Genomic DNA, 17,251 nt, shown 5'->3' with positions numbered 1-17,251 from the left:
GGTCTGAGGACTTAAAATGGAAACTACCTAATGGGAATTAAATGGGAAAAGAAAAACTCCTTATGAAAATATTTTGGATTCCTGAAGTGAAAGACTAAAAGTGAACTTTAAATATAAAGAACTGAATAAGCTAAAATATGTTAGTATCAGAACGGTAACATAATTTTAGGCTCTCAGGTGAGGATAGGTGACTAAAATGCGTATGTGTTATGGGATGAATTCTGATTCACTTTAACAAATCTTCAATAAATCATTGAGTTCTTTTATGAAGTAGTAATATTCTCCACAAACGTACATTGAAACATTTTATTTCTCTAAACAAGAGGTTCAGATAGGTATAGAGGGGAAGAGAAGTACAGATTACTGATTATTGTTTTGTAAAGACTCACAGGTCTGTAGAAGTCAAGCTGGTAAAAAACTTGGAAGGGAATGAAAATGTGCTGAAAATGTGCTAAAAATGTGGGAAAATGCCCATAGGGGCTTTTTGCTGAGAATAGGCTTGAAAAAGTTTTGGACTATGAAGGAAGACCCTAGCTTTTGTTGTTTAATTATTTCAATGTTCTTGAAAACTGTATTTCAAACATGCTCTGTAAATAAGCAATAGTCCCTTACCAAAGTTTTACTACACCAATTACTCCCCCCAAAATGAAGACCCAGAATTTTGGATAATATTTTAATTCAGATTGGTAATAAGCAGTGAAGCAGGAAAAAATAAAAATTACTGGCTAACTCAGCATAACTACCCCAGATAGCAGCCACTGAAGAACAGCTATTTTCCACAAGTTTTGTGATACTGAAGTCAGTATTGAGAGACTTTGGTATTTGTTTACCATATAGGGCTCAAGGCAATTTTTAGAAATACAGATTGTCAACTGAGTTATCTAACAGGTTCCCTTAAAAGCATGGCACTGTACTTCTCCTATTTCATTGAAGAACTTAAAGAGAATCATTACTTTTCAAATTTTAGGGGCATTATTTATAACTCCTCCTGCTAACATAGAGAAAAAGCAATTTTCTTAAATATACAACCATTTAAATTTATTTATTATGCAGTATTCTGCAAAAGTTATTAAAATAACACTCATCTGTTTTTAAAAATGCAAGAGACAAGTATCCATTAATAGCATCTTTTACGGCTGGAGGGACAACACAACAGGGCATAAGCTATAAGATCCTCATAGAGAGCTGTTGATGTACGGGCTGGATGAACACCGTGAGGTAGACCAAAAACTGGCTGAATGGCCAGGTCCAGAGGGTGGTGATCAGTGGCACAAAGTCTAGCTGGAGGCCAGTAACTAACAGCATACTCCAGGGGCCAATACTGTGTTTGCTGTTTAACATCTTCATTAAAGATCTGGATGATGGGGTAGAGCGTACCCTCAGGAAGTTTGCTAATGACACAAAACTGGGGAGAAGTGGCAGATGCACCAGAGGGTTGTGTTGCCATCCAGAGACACCTCAACAGGCTGGAGAAATGGGCTGACAGGAACCTCATACAGTTGAACAAGGAGAAATGCAAAGTCCTGCACCTGGGGAACAACCACCCCATACACCAATATATGCTGGGGGCCACCCAGCTGGGAAGCAGCTTTGCAGAAAAGGAATTGGGGGTCCTGGTGAAGAACAGGTTGGACATGAGTCAGCAATGTGCCCTTCCAGCAAAGAAGGTGAATGGCATCTTTGGCTGCATTAGACAAACTATTACCAGCAGAGATCAAGGGAGGTCCCCTCTACTCAGCACTGATGAGGTCACACCTAGAGAAGCGTCCAGTTCTGGCCTTCCCAGTATAGGAGGCATGGACATACTGGAGAGAATCCAACGAAGGGCCACGAAAATGATGAAGGGCCTGGAGCATCTCTCATATGAGAGGAAAGGCTGAGAGAGTTGGGACTATCTAGCCTAGAGAAGAGAAGGCTAAAGGGGGGATCTTATAATTGGAGATAGATTCTTGAAGGGAGGGTGTAAAGACAATGAAGCTAGGCTGTTTCCAGTGGTGCCCTGTGACAGGACAAGAGGCAATGAACACAAACTGAAACACAGGAGGCTCTATTTGAACACCAGGAAATACTTTTTTACTGTGAGGGTTGATTTTATTGTGAACACTGATACAGGTTATCCAGAGAGGTTGTGGAGTCTCCATCCCTGGCAATATTCAAAAGCCAACTGGACATGGTCCTGGGCAACTTGCTTTAGGTGTCAGGGGGGTTGGACCAGATGACCTCCAGAGGTCCATTCCAACCTCAACCATTCTATGACTGTATACTAGCCTGAAGACTGGCTTTGCTCTCCATTAGACTAAAACAAATTCCCTCTTTCAGATCAGACTTTAGACAAACATCTCTCCAGAGAAGACCTGTTCATTAGAGATTGAAGTATTTGGACAGCTACATTTTTAAAAAGTTGGTGGGTTGGGTTTTTTTTTGGTGTTAAAAAAAAAAATCAGTAAGGGGATTAAAGGATGTATATCTAGTATTTTAACAAGCACAAGTCCATATAAGCAGGTTATGTGGAATAATACAGCGGGAAGCAATATTTAAGAAACTAATACTGTTAATATAGTATATTCTAATACATCTTTCCTACATAGTCCAGCTAAATCATCCCACAAGGAATATTATTGTTTTTCACAAAGATTCTGCAAACCTCAATCAAATGATCTAAAATTCTGTAAAATACATGCTTGTTCCTTAACTTCAATTTCCATCAGTAGTTTTATAGATCCCTGGGTCAGACAGAGCAGAAACAGACGGTGCTCTGGAGAACTTTACAGTGCATTATCTACAGTGCCACAATAAATTAAAAAGTTCTGCAGATACTGAACTTCTGCTGTCAATCTCAATGTCATACTACTTATTCCAGTAAGTGTTATAATTTTAAGCTAACTTGTTAATCAGGTAGGTGTATAAAAAAAGACCTAACAACTCGGAGCACACAACAGTAACAAACCCAAAAGAATCAGGAGTTGTACTAGTATGAAATATACACATAAAAGAAAACTATCAACTTTAGTTTTATCAATGTAGTAGAGAAAGAGATCCATGCAGTTGATTTACTCAGGTCTGCAATGAAAATGTTGTTCTAGTCTGTAGTGGCAGCTTTTTTGAAATTAAAGGGAGCTTGTTTCATGTAATGGGGCAAAACAGCTGTCCTGTGGTATGACCCACTTCTCCATAAGGGTGTTAAATCCAACCACAACATGCCTACAAAGAAGTACTTTTTTTTTTTTCTTTCTTGTATATCTATACTTAAACGCACAATCTTTACAGGTAAAATATTAAGAAAATAATCTGTAAAGCTGGTTGTTCAGATGCTTCCACACTAGAGAGTACTGACAGACAACAAATGCGCGAATAAACATTATTGCAGATAAACCTGTACTGTAATAAAGACTATGTTGAGACTGCAAAGTTGGCATAACATCACTGAAAACTTTTGAAATGTTTTCTGTATTTCTCTCTCATATACTGTGCATCAAGTTCCCTCCAACAGAAATCATGTTTTGCTCCTACTACCAAAATCTTCCTGGTAGAAAAGGTATTTTAACACTTTGCTATACGCAGATAAAACTTGAATTCCTAGTATTTTAGGATCTATGTTTAAGACTAGAAGAATATAGTCCCTAATTCTTAGAGTAAACTGAAGAAGAGAAATTTTTAAATGAATGAGTCTGAAGTACAAACAAAAATAATATGAAGGTAAATAATAAACTCGGCTTAATTAATGATAAAATACATAAGTCTTGTTTCAGATGACTAAAAGACTCCTAACTTAAAGTTGATCTGCTACAGTACCTGAACTAGCCATGGATACTATATAATTAACTACTTATTAAAAAAACCCCTTTTTTATCACATATCCACCCCTTTTTTATCGCATATCCTTCTTCAGTTTTACAGCCTATTTTTCCATTTTCTTCTGCTTCATAAATCCTGTTGCTTCTCTCACATTTTTTTGTCCGTTTTTCCTTCTAGGTTGTGTCTGCAGAAAGACAATGGTGAACTAACAGTTTTCACCTGAACATCATCAATCAGGGAAAATGAATGAAGTTTTCTTCACTAGGGACTTTTTTTTTTTTTTTTAAACTGGAATAGAAACTGTTTTAAGGTTGACAAAATGTAACTGGTTTCTTGTTTGAATGTTGATTCTAAGGTTTTGTCATAATTTTTCTAAAGAAACATATTTCAGCTACTATCACCCAGATACCTGCTACCAATCTCTAACAGATATCAGCTATATAACTACCAGTTATTCGTATCAGGAGAACACTTGTGCCAGGATACCTCTGCTCATGTGAGCCAGAAGCCACCTTTCAACTCTTCTGGTGCACTACCTATTTGGCAACCTAGTTACCACTATTTATAGGACTTAAGAGTACTGTAACACGGAGAGCCACCTAGTTCCCACACTGTGAGGAACAGTACTGTACAGTTGGGATGAGTTGGTCCAGTGTGGGAGTAGCAATCTTGAAAGATCAGAAAACAAAGGTCTTGATGCCAGAACTGCCTCAGCATTCTGGATCAACAGGGCATTTTGGATCAAAGGGGTCCTTGTTTGGCTTTTTTGGGAAAACTCAGAGCAAAAGAGAGAGAAAGAAAAATACACTTCATTATAGTATTAGGAACATGTCAAAGAAGCAGGGGGAGTGGCCTAGACAATGAACAAAACTGCTGGCACTGTCAGAAAGTCATCATTTTTCATTTCATTATATTTTCTTTTAGAGCACAGCATTTTACAATCTTTCCTTCTGTATTACTAACATACAGCAACACATATATAAAAGCCAACTTTAATTATCTTTTCTACAATTGGAATGATACACAAAATGATGGAAACAAAATTAGTGTAAAAAGTAGGGAAAACTTGCAAAAATGTGACATACTTGCTTCTTTGTTCAGTAAGTTACTGGGTGATGCTTTGATACTAAAAGATGAACACAAACCAACAATTCTTATGATTTAACTTCAGGCTGCTAGCTTCAGTGCTCCCACATAAGAGTGTTTTTGCAGCATGAACAGACTCTTTTCTTCTATTACAAGTCTATTTTTTCTCTTGAGGCGTTATCTTGTAGTGTTCTCTGTTTAAACATACTTATCAGAACCTTTCAGTAGGTTGTTTTTGGTCTAAAAGAAGCCACGAAAAAGATGTTTGGAGAAGACAGATATCATCATCTAGTTGGGACTGAATGGTTGGGTGAATATTGTATCAAGAATACTGACTCGTAAGACTACAAACCTACTAAGGTAGAACTCTTGTTACCAGCTCTAAGGAGCTGAAAGAGAATACATTCAAACTTTGTAAGGATTATAGCTGGTAAAATCTCCTTATAAATCTACAGTTTATTAGAAAAGGGGCATTTTTAATGAACACATTTGGACACCCCACCCCCATCCCCCCCAAAAATCCCCTTCAGCATAATTTATCAGATCAGGCCAAGGCAAAACAGACAAAAAGCTACAGAAGTAGAGGTCAGCTTTTGACTTGTTCATTTAATTTCTGCCAAATGTACTTGGATGAAGTCTTCAAGTCTGACTCGCACATTTGAAGAAGTTAGACAAGCAGTATTTGCATAGGCAAGCAGAGATGTCCATATGGATTTGTTTCTATCACACCGCAATCTTTTCCACAGTTAAATTTGTGAATCTTTTAGTTTGAATACTTATGGAAGGTCTGGACTTGCTTCAGAGAAACCCAGTGAATTCTGCCCTGCCAGAGACCACCTGGTCAGTGAGGGGGCTTCTGGGAGAGCATACAAAAATCCTGCTTCCAATCTGAGCTGCAGCATTCATTGACAGGACTTCTAACCACACAGAGTACAGCTCAAAAACCTAGACCAGAGCTTTTAAAATAAGCTCTTATGGCCTATGAGATGTTTAGGAGACTTTATTCTGATGTTACAGACTTCTAACTAGATTCTTAGAATGAAAACAAAACCAACTTCACCCAACAACACCCCCCGAAACAACTGCATGCACGTATAGACAAGTAAAGCTACTATATACACATACATGCATAAGCAAACACACTAACAAAGTAAGACTATCCATTTCAAGTACAGATACAGTTTTATCACAAAATATAAGTGAATTTGGGTTTGTAAGTCAGACTACTTTGGTCTAATGTTGAATTCAAACCCCAAGAGTATTTATTTTAGTTGACAGCTACGTCTCTTTATGAACAGCTGTTTTTCCAAGTTTGTGGGAATTACATTCCCTTCAAAAACATCTTTTGCTCATAATAAGTTCAGAGACTGAACATGTACTAAGTAAAATATTCAGTTGTTTCAACAGTGAAGTAGCCACCTTTATGTCATACCTAGTATGACACACCCTGCTGCGCCCACTGTGCTTATTACTATAAAAACTCTTCTGTCGTAAAAGAACAATGTGTAAAGTTTTTACAAAATCTCTAAAACCAACAAATTCCCAAAACATTCAATTTCCTCTATAAAATACGGTGTATATGAAGAAAAATGCTGAAGTATGATAGCTTCAATTACTTTAATTTAGAATAATGTACATAATTAATTTTGAGTAGTGGAGGCAACATGGTAATGTACAAAATCTACATATATACATGGGTAAGAGGTTATAACAGAGAGGAAAACCAGCAAGAAATTGTATAATTTCAAATTCTTTTTTTGTCTTAGGTGTCCAAGTACTTAAGTTAATTCCTCGTGCTTTCCATTAAAATGTAGTAGTTATACAAATGCCTATATACTACTTTTCCCATAACTGCTTATGTAGGAGGTGAGATTTGTGGGTCTGAATTGCCTCCAAGTGAGGGAGAGATATGCACCTAAGTTTCCCACATCCTGCATGAATTTTTAAATTGCTGAATTGTATCACAGAGGTGGAGTTAAAAGGCACTCACTCTTTTACTGGTGTAAGGTTTGATTTATTTGATATGCTTTGAGAACCATTAGAAGAATATCTTTCTGAAACAAGCAGGTATTCTCAATTTCTGATTCCCACTGAGAGTGAACACTGAACTTCTCAGCTCAGGAGGTACTGGCCATGCCCAGAACCAGACATTAGTGTCTGGGAAATTAATACTAAACTGCAGATGTTTCTGGAATGGAATGGTTTTGAAAATTTGGGACTGAAGTGCCAATTAGATCAGCACAGGCAGCAATTAAGCATCTTTTATGGATTCAGTTCTATCTGCAATATTCAGAGCAGGTTGACAGAAATGGGATAATAAATGAAAGAGAAACCAGTAATTACTGTCAAAGGTTAAAGATACAGTACAATAATGCATTCCAAGCAGCACATTAATAGAAAAGGAAATGTGTGCATGACAAGCAGCTGCTCATGCAATGTTATGGCACCTAAAATTTTTTAAGGCATTTTACAGTTTCAAATACTTAGCAAATTTGTAAAACTGGAGATGAAAAAATAGCCTTAGCCAATGCACTACTTGTGCTACCTCGTGATAAGAAAAAACCTCCAGCCAAATAAGCACTGTAATCCTGAGTTCTGAATTTGGTAAGACTTCTCTTTAGAAAATTAAAACTTACTAAAGAACTGCAAAGCAGCTTACCTGCCTATTCTTCCTCACTAGACCATATAATCACAGCCTGTTAGTTGAGCTCCGTTTTCACAAGAGTGAAAATTAATTCTATTTTAAATAAATATGACAACCTCATTGAAGGTATAAGAGAAGCAACCCTCTTACGTACCTTTACGTAAGGATCCAATAAAGATTAGGCCTGTACTAATGACTGAAACAATATTCTTTGCACACATTCGGATATTAGTTAAAATATACTTTTACCTCTCCTGACATATCAGGTGCCATAGGAATGACTGGCCACAAAGAAGAGTAGATTCCAAAAAACACTACCCAAAGTGCTATGCTGCCCCAGATAGCTATATGGCTGAACTGTTAAACAAAAAAAGAAAAACAGAACAATCATCACAGATGTATTATGACATAAAAAAAGATCTTTGCTACTTAGTACTTACAACGTGATTCTGATATATTGGATGAAACTTCCGTGCCTTATATTAAACTCTGCTACTTCAGTTAGCTATTTCTTAAAGCAAGATGATACTTACAGCAGCAATATTACTGCATTTTAAGCCAATTTAAGTTCAATTACAATCAGTTCAGAGTAATTTGATTTTTCTAGTTTAAGGATTACTTTGGGCCTTATCCCAATGTCCTGTTTTTCAATATTGATCATTATTTTTTGTATGCGGATATTCTGTCTTTCCACGCAGTAACCACAGTTTAGTTTGATACTGTGGACAGGGCTGACAAACTGTAAGGGCATAATACAATAAATAAGAAGAAAATAACACAATTATTCATCCATCATATTTTATAGAACATTTGAGAATATAGTAAAGACATTTGCTTACCAAAGTCCAATATGAGGTCTCTAATCCAGCCTTCAAACACACAGTTAGAACCACAAACTTGAGAGAGAATGGGGCAGGGGGGAGAGAGAAGACTCTTATTTAGTATGGGAATCTTACTTAACATACAGAATTGATTAGTTTCGTTAAACTTTTAGGAGAACAGAAGAAAAAGTTTAACTATTTTCATACTTCATGTTTACTTGCACAAATGAAATATGGGAAAGGATAATCAATCTCTTCAATTTAAATGTGATTTCCTTAGTAATACTCAAAAAAGTACTGTCCGTGTCAATGCACCTAGCTGTGCAATAGGATCCAAACTAAAGTTCGTAAAGAAGAAGGCAATAATTTCTATGGACCTGCAGCAGCTATGGAGGAGCCCTTCCGCTTTAATAGAATCTGCTCCCCCAAAAGCATAGGACTCTGAGCAGCCCCAAAGTGAAATTCTTTTAGACCACAGCTAGCTGTATTTTTCCTCTTTTTTTTGTGTGCACGCTTAGATCGGAAGCTTAAGTGCCCCTTTGAAATGACCACCGTAAAATGACACTAGAAGATTTAAAGATACACCCCAGTAATGAGCTAGTAATATAACACTAAGAATTATTAGCTTCCATTAATAATCTCCACTCATTTGATTTGGAAACCTCTTCTTTTGTATTAGAAATCTTAAACGTTTCCCTAGCCTCCTAGAACTCTGCAAGTCTGGCTCTTACTGTGTCGTTAACTTCTTTATCGATGGTATTTTGGTTACACAGAAAGGTTCCTGAAAAATATAGTTCACTTCAGTAGAGATGGCAGACCCCCTAGCTATGGAAAGAATGACTACTACTTTCTACACGAAGACAGATTTAGAAGATCTAGATGCTGGGCTGAAAACTTGTAATTGATCAAGCTTACACTAGTCTGAATTGAAAAAAAAAAAAAGGGAAAAAGTTTTGTTTACTTCATTGTACTTTGTTAGTAAATGAATCACCTTCACCAAACCCTGAAAAAACAAAGAGTTAAATGTTGGCAGCCTAACACCTATGTTCTGCATACAAAATAACATGTTGAATGAATCTGTTATGTCATTTTCATTCTTCCCTCTCATCTTTACTCTTTTCTTATCTTTACTCTTTTTATGGAGCAGTCTCTGAAAACATCATGTTATTGTCCTGTAGGACATACTCCATTTTAGTTTAGGAGCAGTAGTAGAAAGTTTATAATCCCACAGCAAGGGCTACTTGATTCAGGAAAGTTGTTTGTCTCCTTCCTTTGAAATTCAACACAAAGAAGTTGTCTGTTTAGCAAAGAAATAGTTATTACATTTTGTAACTCACATGTGAATATGTATCACTAGTTTTGCTTTATGGGCAACCTGAAGAACATTAGGCTGAAAAACTGAGTCACAAAGACCAAACTCCAACTTAACAGCTGTAGTTTAAACTCTAGTTTGTTGGCCGTGTTGGCAGCAATGATGTGAGTTTGTGGTTGAACTTCAAGGAGCCTCAGAAACTCAGAAGAAATGTACTTCAAACTGCTGAAAATAACTGGTTAAATATATTTGACAAGTCTTTCACTATGTCTGGTGCACAGAAGGATACAAATCCTGCCAGAAAGCTTTCACCCTAGCTATAAGTTTATGCTTTTAACACTGGAATCTCCCATTTCAACTACTGCTGCATTATTAAGGACAAAAAAAATCACAGCACTACAATTCCATTATCTAAAACATGTGTGAAATCTAATTAGAAGAAAATTAAGGACCATGATGAGCATTATAATTTACTTAGTCTATCCAGTTCTGGTGCTATATTTGGATGAGTGAAAAAAACGGATGGCAAAAAAAAAATACTCATCTGGTACACTTGCTTGCTACTTTGAGTCAGTCATAAGAAAAGAAAACATCCTTCTTTAGAATCAGATCAAGAATTCTCATTGCATAGACAAAAAGTATACACAAAACAAACACTGCAGGTCTCTCTAAAGGGAGACAGACTTTGTGAATGTATACCCTCCTTACATCTTAACTCATTCCCCTAACAAAGTTACCAACTACACACAGTGACTTACTGAAGAATTTGGGTTTTATTGCTTCCTCCTCCCCTTGATCCAAACTAACAATAGCTTACTGAATCCTACCCAGGAAACAAGAAATCAAACTGGTATTCTGTATAAAGCACTGAGCTTTTTTAAAAAGACCTCTCAAGAATGGTCGTACAAATATTTTCATGGCACTCTACTCCTGTTTGAAATTTATGCTTGAAGAAATAATTCCCGGACATGATATTAATCAGTGTGCATTCCTGACTTCCTTTGTGGATCCAAAGAAACTGTATTAATTTCTGAATCCCTTTACTACTGATTTTTGCGCAAGTGATGAATGTACACTTCCTAAAAACAGATTAAAAGCAGTAGGAAGAATGAGAAGTACCTTAGCCTTATGATTTTGGTATTTCAAGACAATGACTAGCAACTGTCAGAGCACATCACTTCACATGCACAGATTTTTTTTTTTAAATCTTCAAAAAAAATCCCTTTTAAAACCAAAAAAAAACCCCCCCCCCCCCCCCAAATTTTGAAAGTCTCTCAAATCTTTATGTGTGCTCCAGACCTCCTTGAATTCCTGTGCAAGAGCAGGAATACATCAATTGCAACCCCCATCCCTCCCCAGATTTTCAGTCTGAAGTGAAGTGGAGAATCTGGAAAACAAATGAAAAAGCAGGTTGTCTGGACTTACAATGGTGAAATAATGTTTTCTTGGGAAATTCTTGGCCATTCTGCAGGTTAGTAGCAAGCAATTAGCCTCTCAAGATGGTGGCGTTTCAGCTCTCCTACTTGAAAACCAGTTGCAGAAGGTGACAGAACAATTGCACTGTGACCTCTGTTTTATCATTTATGGATACAGCTTGACAAACAGTAGTGAGTAGCTCCAGGTTACTATATTGAAAGTATCAGAAATTAACTAATTTCTGAAGGTGGTGGAAAATGTTGCTGCAAATCTAAAAATGCAGGCTTTGATGTTTGTGAGTCAGCTGATGTCACAGATGATACTCAGACGTTCTGCAGTACTGTAAGATTTCAAGACTTATCTATCAACTGATGGGTGACAATCCAAGCAACAGCACTTTTTGAACGCTCAGTTCCACAAGACCTAGTGTAATCCAGTAAACTCTTAGTACAACACGTGTAACTTGTTTTCTCCCGGTGCCAAGCTTGGCTTTTGGAAGGAAGTGCAGAGCACAACAACCGGGTAGGATGAAGTTCTGAGATCACTTCAGGAAAGAACTTCAGCTGTGATTGCAGCAGTACGTTGAATAATTGGGTTGAACAAGTGCACAGTGCTAACTCACTCTACAAAATTATGGCTGATACAAAGGATACTTTCAGAGCAATCAAAGAAAAGGCGATGCTATCAGAAAACCTGGCTTAGGTGCTAGGATAGGTGAAGTTATGCAACTCATGTACACATACATACATATAATTCATTGAAACATTTGTAGATAGGGTGAAAACCCGGTGCAGAGAACCTCTCCCCAAGAAGAACTTGTTTCACTTAGAACAACAGGTGGTTCTGGTAGACACTCTTATGATGTATTTATCAATATTGGGGAAAGCAGTGACATTCAGATAAATGACTGACTTCTAAACACTGCTCAGTGTTACGAGATCATAATACAAAGGGACCTGTGTCAGTTGAACTACTACTGTCAGGATTGAGCTATGACAATGACTGTGACCTAACATCTTGATTTTATTAAGACTTGCACAGAAAACACTTACCCAGGATGTTCCATCCATCTCTAATGGAGATCAGTTCATCATATGATAGATTGCATGATCATATGTGACTACTACTGCTGACAAAACATGCTGTGCTTGGCTTTTGGAACAGGGAAATGGAAGCGTAGAGCAAATAAATTTTTAAGAGAATGTGTGAACAAACAATTTTTCAATGTGCCTGAAAGAACCAGTTTAAAGTCCATGTACGGACTGGCAGAAGAAACATTTTATTTTAACTTTCCAGTAGGAAATACACCGAATGGACTGTGGTTACTCACCCCTTTATGCTCTTTAACCTTTCTGGTTAGCTGACCAGAAAACACTGTTCAAAATGTTCTCTCATACATAGGAGATGTTGACAGTAGCTACATTCTCAAAGGACTACAACATATTCTAGAATACTTTCCTTTTATTTCAGTTATGATGTTTCCCTATTCCCTAAAGAAATCGATTTTGATGTGAATTTGTATTTGTATTACAGCCCCCTTATCTTGATGGAAGAATTTATTTCTTTTTTGTATCTGCCACCAACAGGAAGTTGAAAAATTAATTAAACTCTTAATGTTGAAGAACAGAGAGTTAGCACAAGTCTAATTTTGCTTCTAAGAGAGATCTTGGAAAACCCTCATCTGTTGGGTAACTGATACCCAGCAAGTGAAAAACAGGTATTTAGCTTCATTAATTTATTCTAGGAGATAAAAGATTAAAAGAAAAAACCCAATAATGACTAATATCTACAAGAGTAACAGAAGATTACTGTTAGGTGTGGGTCAGGTGTAATTCTGGCAGTTTGGTTGTCCCCAAAGAGGCATCCCACAAATCTTGGTTCCGTGTGGCTCTATCCCTCTTTCAAAGCCCCATGATAAATTGAAAGAGGGAGAACAGAATTGTTATCTTCACAGGTCCACGAACCAGTTCCATATCCAATAACCTGGGATTTCTCCAATGCAGAAACTTACCTTAAATTAAGGTAATTTAAGGCATGCTAATTAGGGAATTACAATTTAAGGCATGCTAATTAGGGAATTACAATTCCCATTATTTAAAAAATGGACAGTTTCCAGTAAAGGACAGATGTATCTTCTGCACCTTTATTAAACTGCTTTGTTTCAAAAACTGGAATTAGAATGCAAAATACACTTCAAAGCTTCTCAAAGAGTCATTCAAGTGCCATTTCTTATTCTTAAGGCACAACAATGAATAAAGTATTCTATGTAGAGAATTATACACACAATTCTTTAAGAGTTAAAGATAGAGCCAATATAGATAGTCAGCTGATAGAGCACCAGATAGTTGTAGGAATACTTACAGTGTATACGGTGTTCCCCAGGAGCAGGTAATCTGAAGTTTTACCATTGCCAAATACAGTACCTGGAGAAAGAAATAGTGATAAAAATAAAAGCATTTAAAAACATTTAAATACCCACAATAGCACTATATATATATATATATTAAAAAAATCTTATTTTTGGTACAAAAGAGATCGTAGCACTTCCTACAGGGTACTAACAGCAGATTTCACCTTGAACTGTATTGAACAGTAGAGATTATGACTTTTATAATTTTCAGTCCTTTAAACCTTACAGTGACTTCAGGAATTACCTAGAAGCAGGAGCTTTTTGTAACATCATATACCAGTATCAGTAATATTGTATTCAGTAATAATTCAGTTAGAGTGACTTTTAAGATCAGAGATACAGTATCTTACCTTCAGAAAAACATGAAATATAATAGCTATAGTGTACATTGATTGTAACGTATAAGTAAACAGAAAGCTGAGAGAGTCAGATTTTCACCAATTCTGGATATTTTTGGTATAGAAACTTATCTTTGCTCTTATCTGTATTTCTGAGATTCAGTTTAAGTAAAAATATAAAATACTCTCAATTTTAATTCTTGAGATGCTTGTTATTCGTAACATTTTCAAAATTTACCCAACTCAAATCTGTGGATCCATTTTGCACATATATCCATATATGGATACACACACAGAGCATTTATGCAAAGAGTCAGTGCCCCAGAGTTGCATTTGTATAAAAATCACATCTAATGTGGTTCTTAAGTTCAGAATTCTGAAGCAGTGCATTTATGCTTATTTAACAGAACTTATTTTATGACTATTGCTAGAGCATGGGCTTTTCTGATCCCAGTTCTGTGAAGGTTCTTGGCAGACGTGGGACAGCACACAACTGATCTATGTAGAGGGAATTCCTCGTTCTCAGTTAGAAGTATTGAAATTGCTCAATTTTTATGTATTCAGTTTAGAAATGCTTTTAGCACTCGAGGTTGTTCCTATACTGCAACTAAACCAGAACACTTACTTTGCTATAGAGATTCTAATCACTGGGATATTGCCATCATATAGAGAGATCTCAAAATACTGTGAAGGTAGTAAGGAAGGATAAAAGTACAAGACAAAGAAAAAGAAAAATAAATCCTACTAATGCTGAGAGAGCATAAGGAAGGATGTTTTTAAAAAGCTGTGTTTGGAGAAAGAGAAGAATAAAGGTGTTTGGTTTTTTTTTTTTTGGGGGGGGTGGGGTGGGTTTAAAACTCCTCTGATTGGGCTGGCCAGAGGAGGGTGACAAGCTAATAAAAATGGTCTGTAGTTGAAAACACTTATTTTTCCACTATCCTCAGCTAGCATACGGTATATTAAATGCTGCTAATTAAGTATGTTTGTGTTGAGTGTTTCTCCAGCCTTCGTATCACCTTTACGCATGCTTGAAATGAAATTCATTTTAGTTGTGGATGAAGAGTGCCCCGTTCTAAAAGCTTTTCAGGACCTGTGAGGCCAGTTTATCACAGAAAAAAGAGTTCTATTTATTGATATTCTGGAACAGACAGCAGGTGAAAGTTCACACAAAAAATAGAATAAAAATGCTTGCAAATAGTCCTCCTTAACCTAGCCCTCTCCCAGTCCAAGATAAGGAGCTCACAATGGCTGCCTCCTTAGCTCTAGTGATACTGGTTGCATTCCTGGCATTTCCCTGATTTAACTTTCTCCCTGCACAGACTAGCACACCACAAAGGACTACAAGAGCTCTGGAAGCCCAAAACCAAAGCTGAGACCATGGCTCATTTTAAAGGTTGTATAAAAGAGGGAGCAGTTGGTGGATTTACTTGTACATATAAGTTTGGCTTCTGCCATTTACTGTTACGTTGACAAAGTTGCATCAGAAGAAGCTTCTGTGAGGATTTATGTCCTTGTCACTTTTCACAGCCACGTGACAGTACATGGAGTGCAAAGACTCTAGTTTTGTGTACTGTACAATGGTTAGGTCCCATGGAGCAAATTCTGACAAACAATTCTTACAAATCCATACGTATTCTCTATCACATATTTTTTGGTAGACTCTACTACAACACATGCCGTTTAAAATTTTCCACTTACAGACAAGAAAGAGGTGGACAAGTAAGACTAAGAGTAAACAGGAGAAAATGCTCGAAGAAAAGGCTAGACTGTGAGCTCTGATAGATTTTCATGATCTTCAAGATTTGATTTTCAACATTCTAATAAATACCTGCTCAAACATGCACTCTGCTGCTTTGCAATATATACCTAGCAGTAAAGAGCATAATGAGGATAAAACAGAGGAATAGGCAGGCAGCTAAGTCTGTTCTCATCAGTCAGAGTGCTGGGACTTGGCAGTCTTATGCACTACGCTGAGCTATGCCCTGTTCTCCCCATTCCTCCTTTCATGTCTCAGGATCCTCCTGCGCTTCTTCTTTGCTAAGAGAAGGTGGAGGCCGAGACCTGTTCTCAGAAGTTCCTCTCTGGTGGATCTCTCTGGCACTCATCAGTTCCTCCCTAAGAAACTAATAGCATTATTTCCCTCTCCTCTTTACACAGACAGCCATCAGAGATTTAATTAACAGCAGCTCCCATCCTGCGCTCATTTCCCCTTCATGCAGAACTCTGTGCACCAGCCGGACCCATGGCAGGTACTGGTTATACCACCCACCACGTACACAATCCCCAGGTCCCAATTCTTCTCCCCTTACTCACCTGGCCTTTCTCTCAGAATGAAAGAGGAAGACAGAAGGCAATTCGTTCAGACTTGTAGAGGCCACTTGCCAGCAGGTCAGTTCTAGCCCAGGGGCTGTGAGCCAGAGGCCTGCACTACAGTGCTCTCACAAGTGCTTGGGCAAGTATCTCAGCTTTGCCATTCACACATGAACTCTATTCTGCTTCACCACATATACTCATTAAACATTTCTCCACCATGTAGTGCATAAATCTCTCACACAGACTGGCTACAGCTTTGAACGGGGATTTTGGTTTGGATTTGAGGTTGTGGTTTTAGAGTATGCATTGACATTTGGGACCTCTTTCCTCCTGGGCTGTCTAAACCTCTCCAATGCAAACCGCTGCCACTGAACTCACATCCAGTGGCCTTTCAGAGAAAACAGGCTGCTACCTACTTCCCTTTACCCATCAGAAGTCACTGAGTATAAAATACTCTGCAAGAAGTTTTCCCCTTAACCTTTTCGGGCACAAGCAGCTGTGACCGTCTCACTATCTAGTCTCAGCAGTTCCAAAATGTCCATGAGATTATATCTGTCCCCTATGTTGAGCGCCAGGCAAACGAGGATGTAGACGAAGGTCCATCCAGGAGGTTGCCTAGGGTGAGGCAGTCAGCCCCACGCATTATGACTGCCTCTGCTAAGAAAAAAAGGAGGGTGATTGTCATAGGCGATTCCCTTCTGAGGGGAACAGAGGGCCCAGTATGCAGATCAGACCCATCCCACAGGGAAGTCTGCTGCCTCCCTGGGGCCCGGGTCAGAGACATTACTAGGAAGCTCCCTAGTCTGGTATGGTCTACTGACTACTACCCGCTGTTGGTTATACAGGCTGGCAGTGATGAGGTTGCGGAGAGAAGTCCTGAGGCGATCAAAAGGGACTTCAGGGCACTGGGGAGAGTGGTTGAAGGATCGGGAGCACAGGTAGTGTTTTCCTCAATCCCTACAGTGGCAGGGAAGGACACTGGAAGGAACAGGAAAACACTCCTGATCAACACGTGGCTCAGGGGCTGGTGCCGTCGGAGGAATTTTGGCTTTTTTGATCATGGGGAGGTTTACATGGCACCGGGCCTGCTGGCAACAGATGGAGTCCAGCTGTCTC

General features: G+C 38.0%; 1 protein-coding gene across 2 annotated transcripts in view; it reads right to left on the bottom strand.

Annotated features, from left to right (window-relative positions):
• The window catches only part of ATP8A1 (ATPase, aminophospholipid transporter (APLT), class I, type 8A, member 1), a 102,999-nt gene that overhangs the window by 16,805 nt on the left and 68,943 nt on the right, over positions 1-17,251 (bottom strand). For both annotated transcript variants that reach the window (XM_009332433.1, XM_009332434.1), the window contains 3 exons: positions 13,436-13,497; positions 8,365-8,421; positions 7,775-7,882 (listed from right to left, as the gene is read on the bottom strand). In XM_009332433.1, coding sequence (XP_009330708.1) covers positions 7,775-7,882; positions 8,365-8,421; positions 13,436-13,497 — 227 coding nt within the window. The remainder of the gene's footprint in view (positions 1-7,774; positions 7,883-8,364; positions 8,422-13,435; positions 13,498-17,251) is intronic.

The sequence above is a fragment of the Pygoscelis adeliae genome, unplaced genomic scaffold (genome assembly GCF_000699105.1).
Source record: "Pygoscelis adeliae isolate BGI_AS28 unplaced genomic scaffold, ASM69910v1 Scaffold59, whole genome shotgun sequence".
Taxonomy (NCBI): domain Eukaryota; kingdom Metazoa; phylum Chordata; class Aves; order Sphenisciformes; family Spheniscidae; genus Pygoscelis; species Pygoscelis adeliae.
This window is presented reverse-complemented; position numbering and strand designations above follow the sequence as displayed.